At 37.6% G+C, this 21,071-nt stretch overlaps 1 protein-coding gene across 8 annotated transcripts in view; it reads right to left on the bottom strand.

Moving 5' to 3' along the window:
• Positions 1-392: 392 nt before the first annotated feature.
• The window catches only part of GNB1 (G protein subunit beta 1), a 45,636-nt gene continuing 24,957 nt past the window's right edge, over positions 393-21,071 (bottom strand). For 7 of the 8 annotated variants that reach the window (XM_055704524.1, XM_055704522.1, XM_055704520.1 and 4 more), the window contains 10 exons: positions 17,228-17,335; positions 16,511-16,549; positions 14,647-14,753; positions 12,818-12,881; positions 10,331-10,493; positions 7,582-7,648; positions 5,861-6,062; positions 5,279-5,495; positions 2,476-2,587; positions 393-2,098 (listed from right to left, as the gene is read on the bottom strand). In XM_055704524.1, the coding sequence (XP_055560499.1) occupies positions 2,481-2,587; positions 5,279-5,495; positions 5,861-6,062; positions 7,582-7,648; positions 10,331-10,493; positions 12,818-12,881; positions 14,647-14,753; positions 16,511-16,549; positions 17,228-17,284 (1,023 nt within the window). In that variant the 5' untranslated portion in view covers positions 17,285-17,335 and the 3' untranslated portion in view covers positions 393-2,098; positions 2,476-2,480. The remainder of the gene's footprint in view (positions 2,099-2,475; positions 2,588-5,278; positions 5,496-5,860; positions 6,063-7,581; positions 7,649-10,330; positions 10,494-12,817; positions 12,882-14,646; positions 14,754-16,510; positions 16,550-17,227; positions 17,336-21,071) is intronic. The other variant, XM_055704525.1, reaches the window with a different exon arrangement.

The raw sequence follows: 21,071 nt of genomic DNA, 5'->3' as shown, positions 1-21,071 counted from the left end.
TCCGTCTTGCATTGTTCCGAATGGAGGAAGCAAAACGCCTGCAGCCACTAAGCTCCTCCACATCCCTGGCATTCAGCCTTAGCACATATTGCATATTTACACATACACATCCCGGTGACACTTTCCAATAACAAAACCCATGAGCCTTTTAGTTCATCTCGCAGCTCCGTTTTGCTTTAAAACGAAACCCACATCTCTGCACATGAATACACACCTCCTAACATACTGCACACCCTGCCCAATCAATCATTAAAAATCCAAGCTGTTTTAAAATGCTGACCAATTTGTTGTGGGGCAGCATACATGTGCCTCATGTTTATTTCATAACTCAAATCCTGCCGGAAACAGTTTTGGGAGTTGAACAATAAGCTGCAAAACAGATCAGTCAAAACTCATGTCAAACTGCTTTATTACATCTTAAATAACATTACATTTTAATATAGTATCTATCTTGCATCCAGCTTTCTTGAAGTACACTGACTTTAAAATTAAATACAAAAGGTGAAGAGGGATACAGGGCGTGGAGAAAGCTCTACAGAGTAGTTTCATGAGAGAGAGTAAGAGGGAATTCATCTTTTATGCCAAATCCAGGCCTAACGCACAATTACAGCACATTTTTGTACAGAATGTTGCAGAAAAAACAAAATGGAGAAAAGCTACTACTGCTGCTAGGAAGGAGCATTTCTGGATACAGTGAGAAGATAGGAAAGTTTAACAGAACAATCTGCTGTCCAAACACTGCTGCTTTTAACATTTTATTTGAAAAGAAAGCCAGGAAAACCTGCTCATTACAAAAATGACTCTGATCAGATGCAAAGGACTCATCCTACAAGAGGAACTGGCTGTGAGGAACTGATTTATAAAGAAGATGGTCTAGGTTCCCTCCTCCCACACCCCAGAATCTTTGACAGCGATTGTTTGAACAGGCTGTTTCTTTAAAAAAAAAAAGTGACTTATCACGCTACTCCAAAACGTGCATAGCTTTGTACTCGAGTTCTTCATAGATTTATGCACAGAGTAGCAACAATAAATGAATACAGCGACAATGGTTACAGTTTTTAAACAGGTTATTTCTTCAAAGAAAAAACATCTAAGGACTTAGTCCAATATGCACTTTTTAGCATTTCTACAGCATGCGATTCTAAGAGTAAACCCACCCAATATGGCAAACAATCAAAAAAGGTTTTTTTTTTTGTTTAACTTAGAAAGTTCAAGATCATTATTTTCAAAACATTGATTTGTACATCATTTCATACACAAAGAATTGACTCAATACCCAAGTGTAGGATAGGTCTCTTTTGAAAACAGAGATTCCTGGTTGTTGAGACTTATAGGATAGTGTTAGGATATATAAACTGCCCTTTCAAGTGGACAAAACCAAAACAGATTAAAAAAATCAGTGTGGTGAAAAAGGGGGGGGCAGGAGGGACCAAGGATTGCATTTGTTATCCATAAAAGGTGAAAGGATTCTTTAAACAAGCATTCATTACCTTTTACAGCATGTGCTTGGTTACCTTACTGCTTAACATTATCCTATATATGCCAAGTTTTGTGCAACAATTATCTGTGATACTAAAAAATAAAATAAAAAAATTAGGGACTAAATTTACAGCGTTAACAACCCCCAGATGCTCTGGGCTAGGACTCCCTTGTTTTGCTCAATTAAATACATAAAGAAATGTATTTAAAAAGGAAACTTGAAAAAAATCCTGCTACAAACATGACTTTAAAATTTGCAAGTGTGTGAGATAAAGTCCTTAACTTCAACTTGGAAACTACAGTGAAAGCTAACTGTTTCACAATTATGCTCAAGTTTATTTTCTGGTCATGCTTTTATGATAGTGTTTCATTTTTAAATTCTCAAGACAAAAAAAAATGGTCCCAAAAGGAATGCACAATTTCATTTTGCTTACAACACAGAAATTCTTCTTGGAAAGGTAATTGTGCTCTTCATTTCAGCAACAGGAGACGGAAAAGATCTTGCCCTTTGAAGTTGGGGAGGATGGGGGTCCAAGTTAGTATGGTTGGATTGGATATGCTATCATTTTTAATTTTCAACCGTTGGAAACTTCTTCCAGTCATGGAGTCCGCTGCTCTTCTGACACATAGAAAGATTTGTTAACAGTTGCACTTTGATAAACCACAATCAAGTTTCAAGTTTGCTCTCGCTACCCACTGACACATTCGGCCATTACCTCACCACTGTCAAGAATGCCATTTATTTACCAACCCAGACTCAGAAGACCATACGGTCATCCCAAACAGGAAAATAAAATATGCCAAAAATAGTTCATCACAAAAATGTCCTTGCATATATTAAACAAATAGCCTTTTAAGAACACAAACATGTTTTTTCTGCAGTGACTTTCCTAATCTGAACTATAAGCTTGCAGCATGAGTAAAACAGCACTGTTTGGGCCTGGAAAAAAGCATTCTGAATTCCAAACAATGAGTCTTAATTAACTGGCTACCTACCTGCTTCAGTTCCAGATCTTGAGGAAGCTGTCCCATGATCCTGTTGCCACTGCCATACCATCATCAGTCACACCTAAGCAACTGACACGGTTATCATGACCGGCAAGGACACCTATAAATAAGAACATGTAACAAACACATTACCTTCATGATTTCGTATTTCAGTTCCAGTAACAGAGACACGCACATTTGGATTAGTCAACATATCCAATCAAAGATCTTGAACAAACATAGCTGGAATTTTTAAATGCTTTTGGTTTTATAAGCACAAACATAGATATAATTGGATGAGTTTGCAAGGGGGTAATAGAGTAAATGCATTACTCCAAAATTTTCCTTGTGTATTCCCCACATTATGACCTTTACTGGTTTCTCATGAGTTGTCAAGTCACCACCCTGAAAATTCTGCTGACAATGTCATAGCAATCATAACCACACACTGCACAGCTCATAGTATTTCCTCTCCACAGTGATAAAGATCAGTTAGATTTTTACAAAATTTTTTATGTGCACAATCAGAAGTTAGGCTGAATTATGTTATGAACACTAAAGCATTTTTTATCTAATTTTATCTTACTACATTCACAAGCACTTACAAGACAAACTCCTACATACGCATATTGACAAATAGATTGTATCTGGTATTCAATTCAGTATTAAAAAACCCAGAATCGGCACATCAAACAGAAAAATTAAGGGAGTCAATGTTTTCCTCTATCCCCTTTAATTTAAGGATTTGCAGCAAGTAAAAAGAAAACTGAATTATGTTCAAGCTCTTTCTCGTCCACAGCACTGAGCTAAGATATTCTTGACAGTCTTAAAACTAATCTCCCAGCATCAATTACACTGCTCATAGGATTCTCCTCATTCATATTTTGGGTTTTCCCCCTCCATTTACTATTCTCCAATACAGAACATTAATTCAGTCAGTTTTAGTTCTTACACAAACTAATGTTTCAAAATTAGTATTTTTAGCTGCTAAAAGTCTGTGTAACAATGACTACTTGATATACAAGGATTCCTGATGTTTGGACAAGTAACATTTCTGATCTACTCTGTAAAAGCAGTAACACTGTGCGAGTAACACCATTAATCTCCAGATCCTTTTAAACCCATACAAGCGTCTAAGCCTCAGCACAGAATTGTGCCCTCCTGCAGCAGAAACCAAATCGTGATGGAGCAGACAATACCATGTTCAGAAATTCAGTGCGATACCGAACACTGCTGCCAGAGCTAAGAGAAATACCATGGGGTTACCTAGGGTGTACTGTGGATAGCATCAGTATATCAAGATGTGGTCTACTATCACATTAGTTATGCGCTGCAATTTGGTAAAAGAGCATGCCAGGCAGTCTACATTTGAATTGAATAAATAACCAAGGCGTTTAATGTAGAATCAGGCATAATAGAGGTGTCAAATCTGCTCAGCAATCTTAAGTCTCAGAATATCTCAAATAAGCAGAACATTTGACAAAGTACTTGTTGAAATCAGTTCTAGAACTTGGAAATAAAGAATCAGACTTCATGGGTACGTGGCCATAAACCCAGATCAGTATAAGGAATTGTCTCTCATTCCTACAGGTAAGCAATATCACCACCACCTCCTATTCTTTTTCTTAATGAAGGTCTTTCAAAGAGAAAAAAACAGGGAAAACCATGTAATTGTTTTCACAGTACTTACATACAGCCAACTGTAAACTAACCTAAACACAAATCAAGGGAATTATCTCAATTCATCTCCATGCAAGCTTCTACACCCAATTATGGTCTCAATCAGAAGTACAAGAAACTCGAGTTGTACATCTCAACACACAGACAAGGCTGATTCATAAAATGCATTTCAGTACCAAAATAATTGTGTTCGGCATCACCAACTTGCAAACAGAACCAAATGCTATTGTACAATATATGAACAAAGTATCCACAGCTGCAGCTTCTCAGCACTGATAAAAACTATCATGAATACTGGAAGGAAGAAAGAATAAAATCTGAGTGGTAAAACAAAGTTGCTAGAAACAGAAATTAACAAACCCAGCGGAAACTATCTTGGTATAGTCCAAGATTACATGATTGTTGACATTTTTTTCAACCTGCAGTATGTGCTCCCCTCAAAGCAAGGAGTCAGTCTGCACCAGATAACTTACTCACAAATGCACGTGGAAGAATATTCTGCTTGTCTGGTGGTTTTTGTTTGCTTTTAAAACCCACCTATGATAATTTTAAAAGCCCTAGACTACTTTACTTGGTAAGAGTAGGTGCTTGCTCTCCTCTCTATTCTGATACAGGTAACAAAACATTTGCAGCCTAATTTATACCTTTTCTTCTTTTTTCTAATACAAGGTTTCACTTTAAAGAACCGAAGTTAAATTATCTTTGAACCATAAATTTCATACTCATCTCCTCAAAAGATAATCTCCAGTGTTTGCTGTTTCACTGCTTTCTCTACAGCTACTGCTACAAATAAAAAAAATAATTTATATAAATAGCAACATTAAGGTTTAATTTTTGAACAGTTCATATATAAAAAATGCCATAAAGTCTAAAAAAAAAAGCCCTCCACTTCCAAACCCTTGTCTTTAATAGCAATCTTCCTATTCTCAAGCATCCATTATTCCCTCCTATTTTTTAGCAGTATTCCAATTTATTTATTAACACCATTAAGCTACTTTCATCACCCGTCATCCTAAAACAGGTTATCACAGAGTTTTAAAGAGACAGGGAATGCTACCATGTCCATCTATACGACAACTTACACATTCAGTACGCCACACTGTTTATAATTTTTAAAACCCAAACCATTTACCTGCCCTATCGGCTTTCAGTGTGTCCCAGACATTGCAGTTGAAGTCATCATAACCAGCTAGGAGGAGACGTCCGCTCTTGGAAAATGCTACAGAGGTGATGCCACAGATGATGTTATCGTGTGAATAAACCATAAGTTCTTGATCAGCCCGAAGATCAAAAAGCCTGCATGTAGCATCATCCGAGCCTGTGGCAAATGCGTTGCCATTTGGGAAGAACTTTAACAGGGGAGGAGAAGAAAGAAAAAAAGACACTTATTTCAGACTATTCCTCCGTCCCATTGAATATACCGTTTTGTACAGACCGAGTGGAAAGAGAAAGCAGCAAAGAAGAGTATACACCTCTCCACTACTGAGACAGGGGAAAAACCAGTGAAGTGATTAAGAGCATGCAAAGAACTGCCACTGTTTCCATTTACCACAATGGATCTGAAGTTGTACAAACTTCAGGTACTTTCCCCAGCTACAAAAGCTATTAAAGAAAATATGCCATAATACTACCTCATACAGCACATGCTCAAAAGCAAAGACCAGAGAAATAGAAATTTATAAATCCCATGTCTTTTGTTCAAGTTAATACGTACACAGATGGCATTGATGTCTGACTCATGGCCAGTGAAGGTTTGCCGACACATTCCTTCTCTAACATCCCACAGTTTGGCAGAGGCATCACAGGCACCAGAAACAAAACACCGGGCATCAGGAGCAAGAGACAAACTCATGACATCTCCAGTGTGCCCAGTAAATGTCGTTGTCTGCTGACCAGTTTCTATGTCCCAGAGAGCGCTTGAAGGAATAATTAAAAAGGCAAAAATCAACATATTTGCACTCCATTAGAAGGTCTAGACTGCAATTCTTGCCTAAATCTGTTCATTTACATCACTGCTAAGAAGGAAAACTCCATGAAGTATTAAGAAATATATGAGTAGCAGTAACAAACATTCTTTGTTGAACTATTTGGTTATGTTACAGGATAACTGCACACAGAATATTTTAAAAGCTATCCTAAATTTTAAAATATTGAGAGATTTAAATTGAAACAGTGCATAAAACCTAACTACTAATACTCATGGCTGTTTATACACAAAGTTCTTATGACATGCCAATGACTATTGCCCAGTACTACTACAAGGCTGATTTAAAGCAGCAGTGTTAAGGCTATAGCAAAAGCTGAGCCAGCTTTTCTCCTTTTAAAAACTTAAATCACGAAGTTACACATCCTCAGTATGTCTGCCATCTCAAAGCTGCACCACTTGCCCAGCAAAATCACAGCAAGATCACTACTACAGTGATAATCTAAGAGTATAAAAGGATGAAAGAACACCATCACCTCCCTAACAAGAGGTCCAAACGGTTAAGGAAGATTTTTAATTTCTGTAATCAGAATGGTGGCAGATTTGCACTAGGCAAATACTTTGATACTGTACTTTGAAGCCCTGCTGAACCGATGTTAAGGATGAACTGTCAACCAGACAACTGTACAGTTACTACAGCTGAAGCGGCTGTATTTTTTATAAAGAGCATAATTTTAACAAACCCTGTTTGCAGTTGGTTTGTTTGGTTTTTTTTTAAAAAAAAAAAGCCACCAACATATTTAGAAACATTCTTGTGTAAAAAACCAAACATATATATTCAATAGCTACTCAGAATCGGTGGACTAATAGGTGGGCATTCAAAGAGACTGACGTTGTGTAGGAAAGGTATTTATTGCACAACCTTTGCTAGAAGAACTGCTGGGTCAGAGAACTGTAATGCTTTTAGAAATTAGATATAATAGAAAATTCCATGAAAGAAGATTGAGGTCTTTCTTTGTTCAGAAGCTAGTGCTTAAGACATACACCTACATTCTCCTCAAAAAAACCAACTACTGTCACTGTAGAATATTTTCTAAGAGCTCTTCTGAATAACAACTTAAACTAAATTCTGTGTTAGAAAAAGCTAAAAATGACTTTACAAATAATACATACTGAATACTAAACAAGTTTGAGAAAACTGATTAGTCTAATACACTTATTTCTGAAAGCCAAATAGTTACAGTAAAAAAAAAACAAACCTTCCCATACCATCTTAACACAAAGAATTAGGCCAGAGTCTTTGGAACATGGGCATAACTAAACAGCCAAAGTTCACAAAATTTCAAAGTCCACCTGTTCCATTACTAATAAAACATGACCTATGAACAATAATCAATCACATTTAGTTTCTGGGTGACGATTAGGTTTACGAAGAATAAAGTTTCCTTCAATAATAGAGTATAACTGTGAAAAGTCATTACTAACAATCACGTCAACATCCTACTGCTTACCAAGTGGTGTCACCAGAGCTGGTAACGATTTGATTATCATCCAAGAAACGACAGCATGACAAGTATCCTGAAAACAAAATAAAAAGTTGATGAATAAGACCAGAGATTACTCTTCACATTGCATACTGGCTTGCTTATGTTGCTTCTTCCTCTCCTGAAGATGCAGCAAGAACTACTATATAAGCTTAAAATACAAACGCAGACAATCTTTATATAGGAACTTCCAATGTTTTGGACAAACAAAAATGTTTGGCTCTTTACAGACCATGCCCAATTCAACCGCCACGCTAGCACAGTGATACACTGGCATCACAGCAAGTCAGCCTAAACAAAGTTATCTGTGACACAGAAGAAAAACTTAAGCAGCTTACCCAAAGAGGGTAGAAACTTTTGGAGACACCTTGCCAATTTTTCTGTTGGTAGAGTAGGAAGATTAGGAGGAAGAAGAGAAAGAGGGTGTAGCGAGGCAGAAGCATGGAATCCACTGGCCAACCTGGCGAGAAGTATAGGTAACCCTGCACTGTATACACTAAACTTTCTTTAAAAGTGGATCTGTAATGTCACTGCATCCAGGAACAACAAATGCTTATGACCTCCACAGTGTCATGCAACTACTGAGAAAAAATAAACTGCATTCTTGGTCAGTACAGAGAACAGAGACTATACGTCAGATGTTTCCCAACAGTGGCATCAAAGAAAATTTCATCTGAAAGCTCTAAAGCATCTTGGTACTGAGGTACCACAAGCCAAACTATCAAGCTAACAACTGATTACAAAATATGTCTGTCCTGCCAGCCGCCTCTGTTTCAGACAAACATCTTCTGAAAATCCAAACTACAGCAAAATATGAAACCTGTAAACATCAGCTTCCAGCTATAGGCTTTGTTCAATTCTGGAACAGAAATGCAGCTCATTCTTCAAGAAGATTCCACACAAACTGATCAGGCCTCAAATGTACTCCTTTGACATTCCTTGTATTACAGCAAAATCCCGCTTCTCATGTTAAGTAAACCGTTTCCCCAGTGATATAGTTTATAACTATAAAGACCATTAAGAAGCTATATATCAATAGAAATAATGCCCTTTTATTGCTAAAATATTTTTCAGTATTTTGATATATACATGGCCACACACTGCAACCTAAAACTCCCTGTGTCCAAACATCACTCCGAACTTCCCTGTGTCCTGAAGGGCGGGCAGGAGGCAGGGGGAGAAGAGAAGAGCACCTTCCTGGAAATCACTTTACTGGTCATATCACAGCCACTATCTGGAAGGTCAAATCAGCACTGCATTCTCACACCCTTAACACCATCCACAGGGTACAGAATTCCTCTAAATCAATAAAACATGCTTTGCAAGAAAAACAGCTGAAAGAAAATTAAGTAACATTAAGTATACTTTAATTCACATTTAACTTTCTGCATAAAAATTCATTAACGTATAACTGTTTATTTCTGAGTAACCTTATTTGCTTCAGTGAGCAGTCTATACCATTTTCTTTACTCTGAATAGCCAGAAAACCAGCAAGGCACAGAGCCCACCTGACATTTTGTCTGAAGAACTGTTAGAGGCTTTCTCTGGAGCCAAGCTAACAGCCTTTAGAGCAACCTACCTTTGTTTTGGATTAGTCCTTGTGGAAACAAAAAGACCATAAAGATGACACGCAGCTTCAGAGCTGCAGCTTTAGGAGAAATGCCTAATTACAGTTCATTCCTTCACTCAGGTTGCTGGAGGTATTACTGATTCCACAAGAATGCAGAAGACTACCGATGTATGCGGCAGGCTCAGTACTATGTGAGAACTTTACAAGATGCCCAAGTGCCTAATAAATAGCCAGTGTTTTCATTTTCAGCAGAGTTCAAGAAACAACCCACACGGCTTTCCTCTGAAAAATTTTCCAAGCCCATTCACAGAAGAATAAAAATACAACCTGTCCATTGTCAGACAATATACAAAAGCAGCTCACATTTTTCATGTTACTGCTGCTTATATGGTGCTCATCTCTGTTAACTGTACATTCTTCGGGAAGTGAGAACCTCTTCAGCCACTGAATTTGCTTTAGTAGGTACTTTGTGACACTGGGTCTCTTGGTTTGTTCAGAAACAAAAACTTTCAACTTATCCCCAATACTTAAAACAGTAGCTTTTAAGCACCTTGAGGGATTTTCTTGCTTCAAAAATTAACACCTGCGTTTCTACAATCCTTCTTACCTAACAAGATAAATGTTGCTTCACCTGTCACTAGGACAACTTTGCAGCTACAGTTTACAACCTAATTCACCAAGTAAAGCCTACAAGTCTACCCCTCTCATCAACAACAAGGAAGCCCACCTTAGAAACCGAAGGCAAAAATTAGTCTATTTATTTTGGGAAGAAGGGAGGGAAGTAAAAACAGAAGAGGAAGCAACACCACATCTCTGCAACTAAAAAACAGCTCCACCAGAAGGCAGCTGTCTTGCTTATGAAAAGTTAAAACACATTCTCATTATACTTCTTTTGTTCAAAGAGTATCATCCTTAAAAAAAAGTTTTTAAAAAGGAGGGAGAAAAAGCCATTTAAAAACAGGTAGCACGCAGCTACGGTCCCACCTGAGAAACAGAGGTGAACAATGAAGTTTCTCTCTTTAATTAGGAAATTATATTTAAAAGGTTGTGGTTTGTTGGGGTTTTTTTGTTTTGTTTTGTTGTTGGTTTTTTGCAAATCTCCACCATGTGCTTAAGTAACTTAGATCATTCTGAACAGGCACTCACCTGTGTGACCAGCTAGTTCACGGCTGACACGTACATTCCCTTCACGAGTTTTCAAGTTATAAATGGAACAGATGTTATCAAGACCACCACAAGCCACATAATTTCCAGAAGGAGCATATGCACAGGTCATGACCCAGGATGAACGCAGGGGAATAGCATGCACCTGAAACCAATACATTAATGTATTTCATCTGCAAAACAACTGGTTCAGTAATTTATTAGCAGGAAGTTTTTCACTTCTCTCAGGACATACATCATCTTTTTGTCAAAAGGACAAGAAGAAAACCGTGAAAAGTCTTTGGCTGTTCAAGTATCAAACTATTTTGAGGGTAATTTGCATATATAGCTCACCAGGCACATCATTACTTGTAATGACGTAATTAATACCTCACATTTGCCTTTCCTGCGTTCAGTTTAATCAGCAATTTTTGTAAAAACAAAATTATTTCATTTCAGTGCTCTGATTACTATTGGTTTATTATAGATTCAGGAAAATATTGACGTCCAAGTACAGTCAGCAGAACTGCAAATTCCAGGCTTAGATGCTATGCTATGAATGAACAAGTAAGGAAATCGCTTTCACTGCCATTTAAATCCTTCTTTGGAAACCCACTGCAAGCAATCAAGCTTCACATTTAAATAACTACCCCATGTTTCCTTGTCATGCTGTGCTCAAAGAACTTACTAAAAAAAATTATCGAAGCTAAACCTGTTCTATCTTGTAAACTCATTGCATTCATCCTTCAAATTTGTTCATAACATCTTTAAGAAAGTGATCATATCCTTATAGATATTGTGAGATTTCATGCAATATTAACAATCTTCTGGCATTTAAGTAAACAGTAAAGATTACTGTAGTAGCAGAGGAATATACAGTAATCAGTGAACCTACAGCAATCAGTAGTTAAACCACCACCACCACACTGCACTAAAACCAGAACCAGCTCGTTTTTGGAAGCCTTCTACCAAAGAACTATCAGAATAATAAACTTGAATCATTTTATTTTATCATCAGGAAAAGCTGATATTTCTGACAACTGCGTTACTGCCAAAAGAACATCCACAGACTATCATTCAAGTATTTTTGCATTAGTGGCTTCCAGGTGCTACCTGGTCAAGTTTAATACCATTTCAACACCAAGCTGTTGGCTACCTATCAAAGTTTAATACCATTTCAACACCAAGCTGTTGGCTACCTATCATTCCAGAGGGTTGGTGGTTTGGTTGGTTTTGTGGTTTTTTTCGGGTTTTGGTGTTTTGTTTTTTTTTTTTTTTGGGGGGGGGAGGTGTTTTTTGTTTGGGGTTTTTCACTTCTTCTGGGGTGGGTGTTTTTTTGTTTTCATCCCAATCGCTATTTCACTGAATCAATACTGCCAAGAGGTATGGGGGGAGGACATTTTTGCAGCTGAACAGCTCTATTTCCGATTCTAGTAAAAATTTTACCAGTCTAATAACAACCTCCGATTCCATTCCCCCCAGTTAAGAAAGCTGCCTTCTGCCTCTTGATGCTGCCATGGATTACTTGGTATTCATGTAAGAACTGAAGGTACTAATACAGAAATCATGGTATACAGCGATTATTTTACTAGCTTATCTTTCACCTGTTACAGTAATTAGGTCACATTTTCCTGCAGGCTGGGGTCAAAGGAGAAGGATGAAGGCAAAACCAGAAGGTTTTTATTTTTTATTTTTGGGGTTTGTTTTTTTTTTTACAAGCAGTATTATTACTCTTCAGAGAAGTTATGGATTCATTAATTTCACAACTGGGATTCAACAATAATCCTAGCTTTTGAGGTTGATGCTGCAATTGTTTGTTTTTGCTTCTTTCTCCTCTGTAGCGTGCCATTTGCTCCAGCACATTGGCAAAACTGCTTTTAAGGCTATGACTAGCTGAGCCATGAAAATTTATTTCAAATAAAGTCAGTTCCATGCTCCTGGACATGCACAACAGACTTGAACAGGTCTGTCAACCCAACTTAAAGGGGCAATGTGTGAATTGTTGATAGCCCTGATGCAGTAACCATAATCAGAAAATACCAATCACTGTCATACGAAAGCAAAAGTAATCCTGAACTGCATCACGTGACTGCAGCCAGAAAGTGATGACCCATTATCTATACACCAAGTCGTTCAATACTTAACTGCAGACACCAAATTACTACAGCTATGCTTGATTCTCTGACCTTTCTGGTGCAACCTGCCAATTACTTCTTGCCCTCTGTTGACCAGTTTCTCCGCAGTACCAAAACAAATCAAAGCCTTCTCTAGAATTAAGTATTCCACTGTTTTCCATTTGTGGTGCACATTTCTATACACAATGTGCTTAAGATACTGCTATATTCTTTAAATGCAAACTTTATTCTTTTAGACAATTCATAATTTGGTCTTAGGACCATTGAACTAACGCGGCCATCATCACGACAGGCAACATTTCCTTCCTTTGTATTTGCAATTGAATTACATCGCAACACACCCATCAAGTCTTACCTTGTTTGTAGTATAGCTGTCCCAAATTATAAGTTTGCCATCCTGGGAGGCACTAACTAGAAGCCTAGAGAAGAGACAGGAGGAAAACACAATTATTGCACGAAAAAAGAAGGATCATTTTTGTAAAGACATTTGCCTCAACTATCAAGGCCAAGGTACTTGAAACCATTTAAATACAGTGCGGCATTACTCAATTCAAGTATTAGCACTATAAAAGTAATTTTGCAAGTACCCAATTTCAATGCTAAATTTTACAGAACCATGTGATAGAACACCTGCATGTTAACACATTCTGACTTCAGGAAAACTGTAGCCATATAAGTAACATCTCAATCTTGAAAACTGATGGAGAAATCCTGCACAGAATCAATGTTTCTGTGTTCTGCATGCAGCCTTCAGATTCTTGGAGTTTGGCAATCTACGCTATCAATATGTTTTCCTTTTTCCTACATTTACAACAGGAATTTAAGTTACAAAACATCCAAAACCCCTGAATGAATGTCAGCACTGAAATACAATGGAAACAAAACGCAGCAAAGATTTTGCTAATGGAAGGGTAGTATTAGAAGATTTTTACTCTAAATTGGCACCACCTCAGTCCCCCACCCAGCGATCACATTTGAAATGTGACGCACCTAATTCATTGTTCAGAGCTCTCTTACTTGCTTTGAATGCGTTTGATAGATCAGATATACTGACATGAGAAGTCTGTATAGTCTCCACATTTTCTAAGTCACTGTGGATAAAATACTCCAATATGGTATTCAAATTTGTTCTGTGCATCTTCTTCCAACCATTTTCAAGCTGAACAATACCGGGCAATCACAGTACTCCAGTCTCTCTGCATTTTTTTTTTTTTTCTCTCTAGGTTATATTTTAGAGCAATCTTGAAACAATTTGCCAAACAAATTGAATCCCCATCTTTTAAATAAGCTGTATGCTGAAGAGAAGCCTGAAGCAATGAACTCTACCTATCTGTGGAAATTAGCTTCCTTCACAGTCATAGAAAACTGAGGTGCAAAACACCGAGTTTAACTCAACGTAACAATTGTGTTCATTGTGATTTTTAAGTACTAAGCAATTCGGAAACTAAAAGTTTAAGTATGCACCTTCATGATGCATACTGTCATCTTTCTTAAGCACTTGGCTTGTTGCTTTAGTGTATTTACTGTATGGATACACACAAGAGTTCATGCAATTCTTCCATAAGGCACAGCTTATTTACACAAATGTGCTAAGACTGTAAGTTCAGTATCAAGCTTCCAGCAGAGGCTACCTGTAACTTACAAACACCTTAGCTGCAACTTCAGAATTCTTAAGGGGAAACTGATTTTTTTTAATCTGTTCCTGCAAGGAAGCAGCAACGTATTCTTTGAACTGAAGTCTGAAAATTTGCTGCCATTAGTGTGCCTTAAAATTCTTGTAAAGAAAAAAGAATGAAAGTAGCTAACGCTACTGTCATTTAGTTTCTCTCTAACCAAGTATCAGTAGTTAAGAGGAAGCATTTAGGGGAAAAAAAGACAACTGATAATGAAACCTACTCTATCTCCACAGCTCCTCAAAATTCATGTGCTACTGCAACTACATTTTTCAGGCAAGCAAACAAAGACAGGTATTGTGCCATCAAACTTAGATTTGAATTGCAAAAACACAGACATTAGGAGTGAAAAAGTGATATTAACTGTTTCTGAATTCTCTTGGCTGTCTGAGTTCTCTTGGAATTAGCAGTTCCTAATGGTCAAGAAACGGAAAAATAACAGCAACCTCGGCATCCAACTTCCAAAGAACAGTGAAGCCAGTGATGCAATTTTGTTATCACTAGCACCCACCTGGAATCAGTCCCCCAGTGCATTGCATAAATTTTAGCCAGGTGTCCCCGGAGTGTTCTTCTAGTGCGCATTTGAATTCTCCCCACTGGGTCAATATTGGCTGTGATCTGAAACAGGAATGGTGTCACACACTGAATTTTTCACTTCAGAGTTCCAGAAGTAACACATCATACCCAATTACATTTAAATGAGCATTTCAATGCAGTGTAAAGTCCAACATTTTCAACACTGACCGAGTTTTTACAAGTTGCCTAATCAAAAGTTACATCATTTTATGTGCTGTATCTTTATTGAATGAAGAAAACAGCCTCTCTATTGCATTTATAGAGTCTCAGAAATCACTTTGTTTCGGTTATATCGTCTCAGACTTCTAGGATTTCAGACCTTTGATCTGAGTTTTCTACTCCTGTACAGATAAAAGCACTAGATTAACATTTTTTTTCTAGAAAGATGGGTGTGGGGAGGTATATCAGGCTTTAAACATGTCTCCACCTTTAAAGAATGAATTAATAACTTGCTTTCGGCTCCAAATGGCTTTCCCTTCCAAGTATATGATTATCAAATTCATAGTACTCCTGATGTAACTTCTTGAACATAAAAGTAGCCTCTAGAATAAGTGAATAGCAAAGTGAGGAAGTTTAGCTGTCATTATGCTGTTAAATTAATTAAGTTCTCCAGTCTGGAAAGAACCAACAACCACCCAAAAAAAAACGCCAAAACAGTACAACACTTCCTTAAGTAGTAGACTCCACAACAAATCCAAGAGTTTCTAAATTTATTTTATGGATAATGTCTGCATATTTCTCATGTCTGTGTTACAAAATTCTTTAGCCAGTGCATTTGAGTAGAGATCTCTGCTTCTCTTCAAAGGCTATCAACACAGCTTAGGAGTCAGATGAACAGCTAAGAAAGCTTTCCTGAAATAAACTCCTTTCATGGTGGACATCTTTCATATTAACTAATAATGAAGCTTTTTTTTTTTCCTTTTCTCTTTTTCCAAACTTTCATCCTGGAAAATACTCTACATCATGCCTCATATAAAATGAGATCACAAGATATGTATGTACACTTAAATAAATACTGATCATACCTTTATTACTTGATACTTTAGTGACATTTTAAATTAATAAGCTGACATCAATCACTTTTGTACCAGCTATCTTAAATCAGACACACAGGATTAATAGTCAGCATTCAAGCAAATATAGTGAAATAGGTGACAAGAGTAAATTGATTCATGATGTATCTAGAAAAAAAACAAAGACTTGCCACCTGTTCCAATGCCATAATAAGCTGCTTCAGTTTAAATTCCTACCAGATTTCTAGAAAAAAATGCTACTGTACCTCCATGAGATACATCTCCAGAGCTGTATCTCCAGAGTACAAATTTTCCTTTCCCCAAGTTCATGCTGGCTGAAGCCACGCCAATAGGATGGAAATGTGATAGTACAGCAAGATGCAAAGGTATTAGCCCGAGTTCAGAAGCAGTTCAGACATAAGTGCAGCATCATGAGGAAATAAGTAGGTTAACCTCAGCAGGTCTTATGGTTCAGACTGCCACGGTAACGCAACTGCACTATCACCGTATCTGCAGCAGAACACAGAGGCTCCCCTGCATTATTTTCCATTGAGATGTGCCCCGAGTCACTTCTTTAAGAAGCTACTGCTCAAGGCTACTGCTCTCAAAAACTGGACAAATGTAAACAGCGTACTTATTTCTGGAAGAAACCACCTGAAGGCAAAATGAAAAAACTAATAAAAAGGAGGCAAAAAATACTCACTTGCACTTACCTTCTTATACCATATTTTCTTTTCGTAAAGGAGACAAATTTTCATAATTCATGTTAAACTCTTAAATGCTTACCTGAGCCAGGGTGGCATCCGCACATGCTTTCCTAGCATCCTGCAATGGGAGAAAATTGGAGAAATCGGAGAAAGTTCTGTACATTTCTTTATGCTCTCTCTCTCTGTTTTGTCAAATTGATCAAGCACACTCAAAACAAAATTCAGAAAGCATTTCTGCTTGTCAACCAGAGAGGACCCAGCCTAACTGCAGCACAAACATAATATGCTGTCTGCTGTCAGAACACATTGAGCATATTGATCATTTATAACTCAGAAATTTTCTTCTTCTTTTGAAAGAAAGGTAACAATTTTCACCATGAAGACAGTCAAGCAATGGAACTGCTGGCCCAGACAGGCTGTTCAGTCTCCATTCTTGGAGGTTTTCAAGACCTAACTGGACAAAGGCCTGAATAAGCTGGCCTCACTCAAGCAGATCATTGCTTAACATTGGTTATGGTCTGCCTCAGAAAGACTTCAGTAAACATTTATTTTGATTAAATGCATTCTGTGCATTATTTGCATAACTATTATTTTCTAAGTAATATTTAAGACCAAAAAATAATTTCCTAAAGCCTTTACAGGCACTTGCCCTTTCTAAATATCCACAACATTAACTCTGACGTTGTGAAACTATTTAACTCAACACATCGTTTCTGTCCATCTCTCTTCTCCTCAATACACACAAATGACAGTTCATCTGTACTGGTGCTTCAGGATCCACGGATACAATACGTACTCTGATTTGGTTTTTCAGTTGCTCAGCCTCCTGGCGTAACTGGTCAAGCTCACTCATTTTCCTGTGCTAAAGGTGTGCTTCACTGCCACCTCTGAAACAACCAGAAATCTGAAAGACAGGTGATAATAATGAGAATCAGTAGCAGTCATAGCCTGAAGTTACTGGAGTAGAAAAGTCCTTCCAGCCACCTCAAACACCACTTGAAAAAAGGCAGACTGGTTTATAAGTATTGGAACACACATGAAAATACTTCTCTGAAATCTCTTCAGAATAAGGTGTTACCACACATGAATATACTTCACTTTTTTCCAGCCACAGTAACTAAAATACTACTTGGACTTACTCCTTTCCTCCAGGTCTCATTTTTGCAAATTTTTTTTTAAATTAGTGTTTTTCTGATTCGGTTTTGTATAAACTCAAATTTCTCAGAAGGGAACCAGCAGATACCCTAATGTTAGACAAGAAAATCAGAACTGCTCTGTAGGTTTTAAGAATAGAGTAAGAAATCCTTCTACCAAAGAATAAGCACCTTAAGCATTTACAGACTGACACAAGCACTTGCAAAATGCTGTAGAAAAGACCTATTATGAATGCTATCTGCAACACAGCAGTTATGAGAAGTGTTCCAATACCGGAATAAAATGAGATTGCTCACAAATGTTGTTCAGGATTTTACTTTTTTGTAAAGACAATTGCTAAATTGTCTCCCTGAGATATCCAGAATAGATTCTAACATGTTGTCAGGATAAAACTATTATTTTTTGAATGTAAGGATGAAGGGAGGAGTTTGAGAAACTGCTGCCAAACATTTTCCCCCTCTAAGACTCTATTTTCCTAGCATCAATAAGCACCAAATTACTAACACGTATCCCTCTGCCTGCTGTACTCCGCAGCCAGCAAGATAGAGGCTCAATAAATCATAATGATCACTGAAAACTCTCAACTACTACCTATACAGTCCCTGAACTATGGGACTGTTTTCCGAAATAACAACCATCTAGATATTTAAGCATAGAACTTAAATTTAAAAGCCACTGTTCCAGAAAGATAGTGTTGATGTTTTCCCTAGCATTCCATACCTAAACTTCAGCTGTTCTTGAACTTTGTTTTAAAATCTCTGCAGCTTGATACCAATATGAGATGCTGAGGAAACATGCTGATGAAGTTTTATCTTTCATTGCAGAACAAGATAATCTGTTCCATTTTCAAATGCTACACAGATCACCTGGAGTTTATAAGTAAACACTAGTAGCATGGTTTTTGAACATTTATTAGCCAGAACTGACCCTTTATTATTAAACAAAGCAAATGCTTTGCTAGCAGCTTTACATATTATTCTGTTAAGATTTAATCAGCTTATTTATCTTTGCAAGCATGCGTGTGTTGGTTGTGTTTGTTTTTTTTTCCCCTAAAGCCCTTCCCAAGGAGAAAGATGAGGATAAATTCCAAATTTTTACCAAAGTAACAGAGAATATACTGTGGAGGCAAACTAAAGCAGCGGAGCAAACATCACTGTCAAAAGACAAGAAGCCTCAAAAGAGTTATTAAGAGTTTAACATTCCTTAAATGTTGCTATCCCACATCACCAGACATATCTCAGAGTTCTCTTCATAGTGGCCTGAATTCCAAGGCAAGGACCTCAAGGAACAAATGTCACATCTTGTTGTATCATCATTTACAAATTTATGCTCCTCTCTGAAACCCAACATATTTTAGAAATGTCATTGTAGCTAGCTTGTCTCAAAACCTCCATTCACACAACTTCAAAGCCCTTTCACTGTATTGTGAAACTAGGTCTCCCTCTCTTCTGGTCCCAGGGTCATCTGTAAGTCCCTTTAAGACTGCTTGTTCAGCAGAGTCCAAAATCCAGTTAAGACAAAACCTATCTAGAGTGGTTTATTATCCTATAACCACCTTTTGTTTCAAATGCTCTTCTGTTTCTCAAGACATTTTGTTCATTCTACAATTAAGACAAAACACTCTGTGGTTGGGTGTCCCTACAGCTTTTAACATGCAGTCATCACTGTCCATAGCTCCTGTGTATTCACACACATTGTGGAACAGTATGCACTACTCTTGCCATAAGGAAATTAAACTCTAAAGGCTGTTCTTAAGAATAAACTGCAAATTTTCAGATCTTTTAGCTTTTTGATATCCAGTTCTCTTTCTGCCATTCTCCAAGTTCATATATAAGCCCATTTTGCACTAAGCAAATACTAACTTCTCCAGGCAGAATACAAAGAATTTAGAGATGGTATCATTCCTGTTTCAGAGAAAGAAGTAGCGACCCAAAACGTAAGCTTTGCTCAAGGTCACAGCAACTCAAGGACAGGATTAAGGTAAAGATTTAGGACACTAGAATTCCAGCTGCACAGTTACAGGTAACTACACTGAAAATTTACATGCAGCTTTATTTAAATATAATAGGATGAATAATCTAATGTCAGTCAAAGCAGATACAAAAATTGGCGCTATTTTAAGTTGTATGTTACTAGAGAATGTGTGCGCTATGCAACAGAATTCTCCCGTAATTAAATGAAACAAAGCTTCTTCATATCGAACAGGAAGAGGCCCACAGAGATGAACATTAATCCTAGGAATAAAGTCATACTGAGAAAGTTTACTTCACAGAAACTGAACCCTGCAATTTAAAACAAATCATACAAGCTTATTTCATGGCTTGTGCCTTAATGCTTAACATAGCACGCACTGAAGGGTACTACTGCAAACGTAAAGCCAGATGAAGCAGCCCAATAATATCGAGTGTCTTCTGCAGTAACACAGAAGCAGTAACACTGATACAGCCACATGAGAAGCTGAAGGGACGTAAATCGCATTCTCTGGGTGGTGGGATATCATAGCTTAACCAGCATGTACGTGTGTGTCTTCACACCAATAAAACCTCCATTACACTCTGACAGGCCTAGCACAGTAACTGTACGGGTACTTTTGTTACAAAAGAGACTGTCAGACCAAATTCAAGACAATACTCTGCCGCAGCACTTTGCCTCCATTCTCTTCCAAGTCCCACTTAGGCAGGGGCAGAACAACCCAAACTTCACAATCTGTAAGGATTTACTAAACACACTGATGGAATTCAACCTTCGGAGTCATTTCATAAATGTTCTTTGCCACACAGGGAAGTCCAACATGCATATACGTAACCTGCCCTACCTATTGCGCAGCTAACCTCCTAAAATGCTTTATTTGTGAGCTCCACATCAAGACAGCTGCTCACTAACGTTTTAAGGAAAGCTTCTTTTTAATGAACAACTTCAAAATGGTTTACCATCGCTGCAGAAACCTTCACACCTACATATAAGACACTGTCTCCATTATCACGAGGCAGCAAGTTGTTCAGGGAACTTAACTACTATTGTTGAAGCAGCTTTATGGATCTTGACCTTCGGCCACTTGCTAGGTGGGACTTAGGTTTCATTACTTGCTGCATGACAATTAGTAGCCGAATGCATAGGACCCTTCATGTCTTTCCCACCTCCAACATCGTATCTCCGAGCAAGTCCCTATCTCGAAGTTAGATACACTTTTTGAGTCATAAATTAGCCCCCGCACATTCCCAGCAACTCCAAACTCTGGACTGCATTTCTGACAGCATCCATAGGAATTAATTAAACCAGATTTCCACATCCCCTTTGTAGTTTTTGTTGCTTCAACGTCAACAGGAAGTTCTAATTCCTGCCAACTCACTAACACTCAGGAAACAAAAATCCTAATGAAGCCAAGGGCATTAAAATATAGCAGTTCCCTGAAGCAGACTGTAAAATTTATGGGACAACCAGCTTGGTGATTCCTCTATTTCTTTTACACTAAGTCTTAGGCAATT

The sequence above is a fragment of the Falco cherrug genome, chromosome 3 (assembly GCF_023634085.1).
Source record: "Falco cherrug isolate bFalChe1 chromosome 3, bFalChe1.pri, whole genome shotgun sequence".
NCBI classification, from domain to species: Eukaryota; Metazoa; Chordata; class Aves; order Falconiformes; family Falconidae; genus Falco; species Falco cherrug.
The sequence above is the reverse complement of the archived record's forward strand: the minus strand, read 5'-3'. Positions and strand labels throughout refer to the sequence as shown.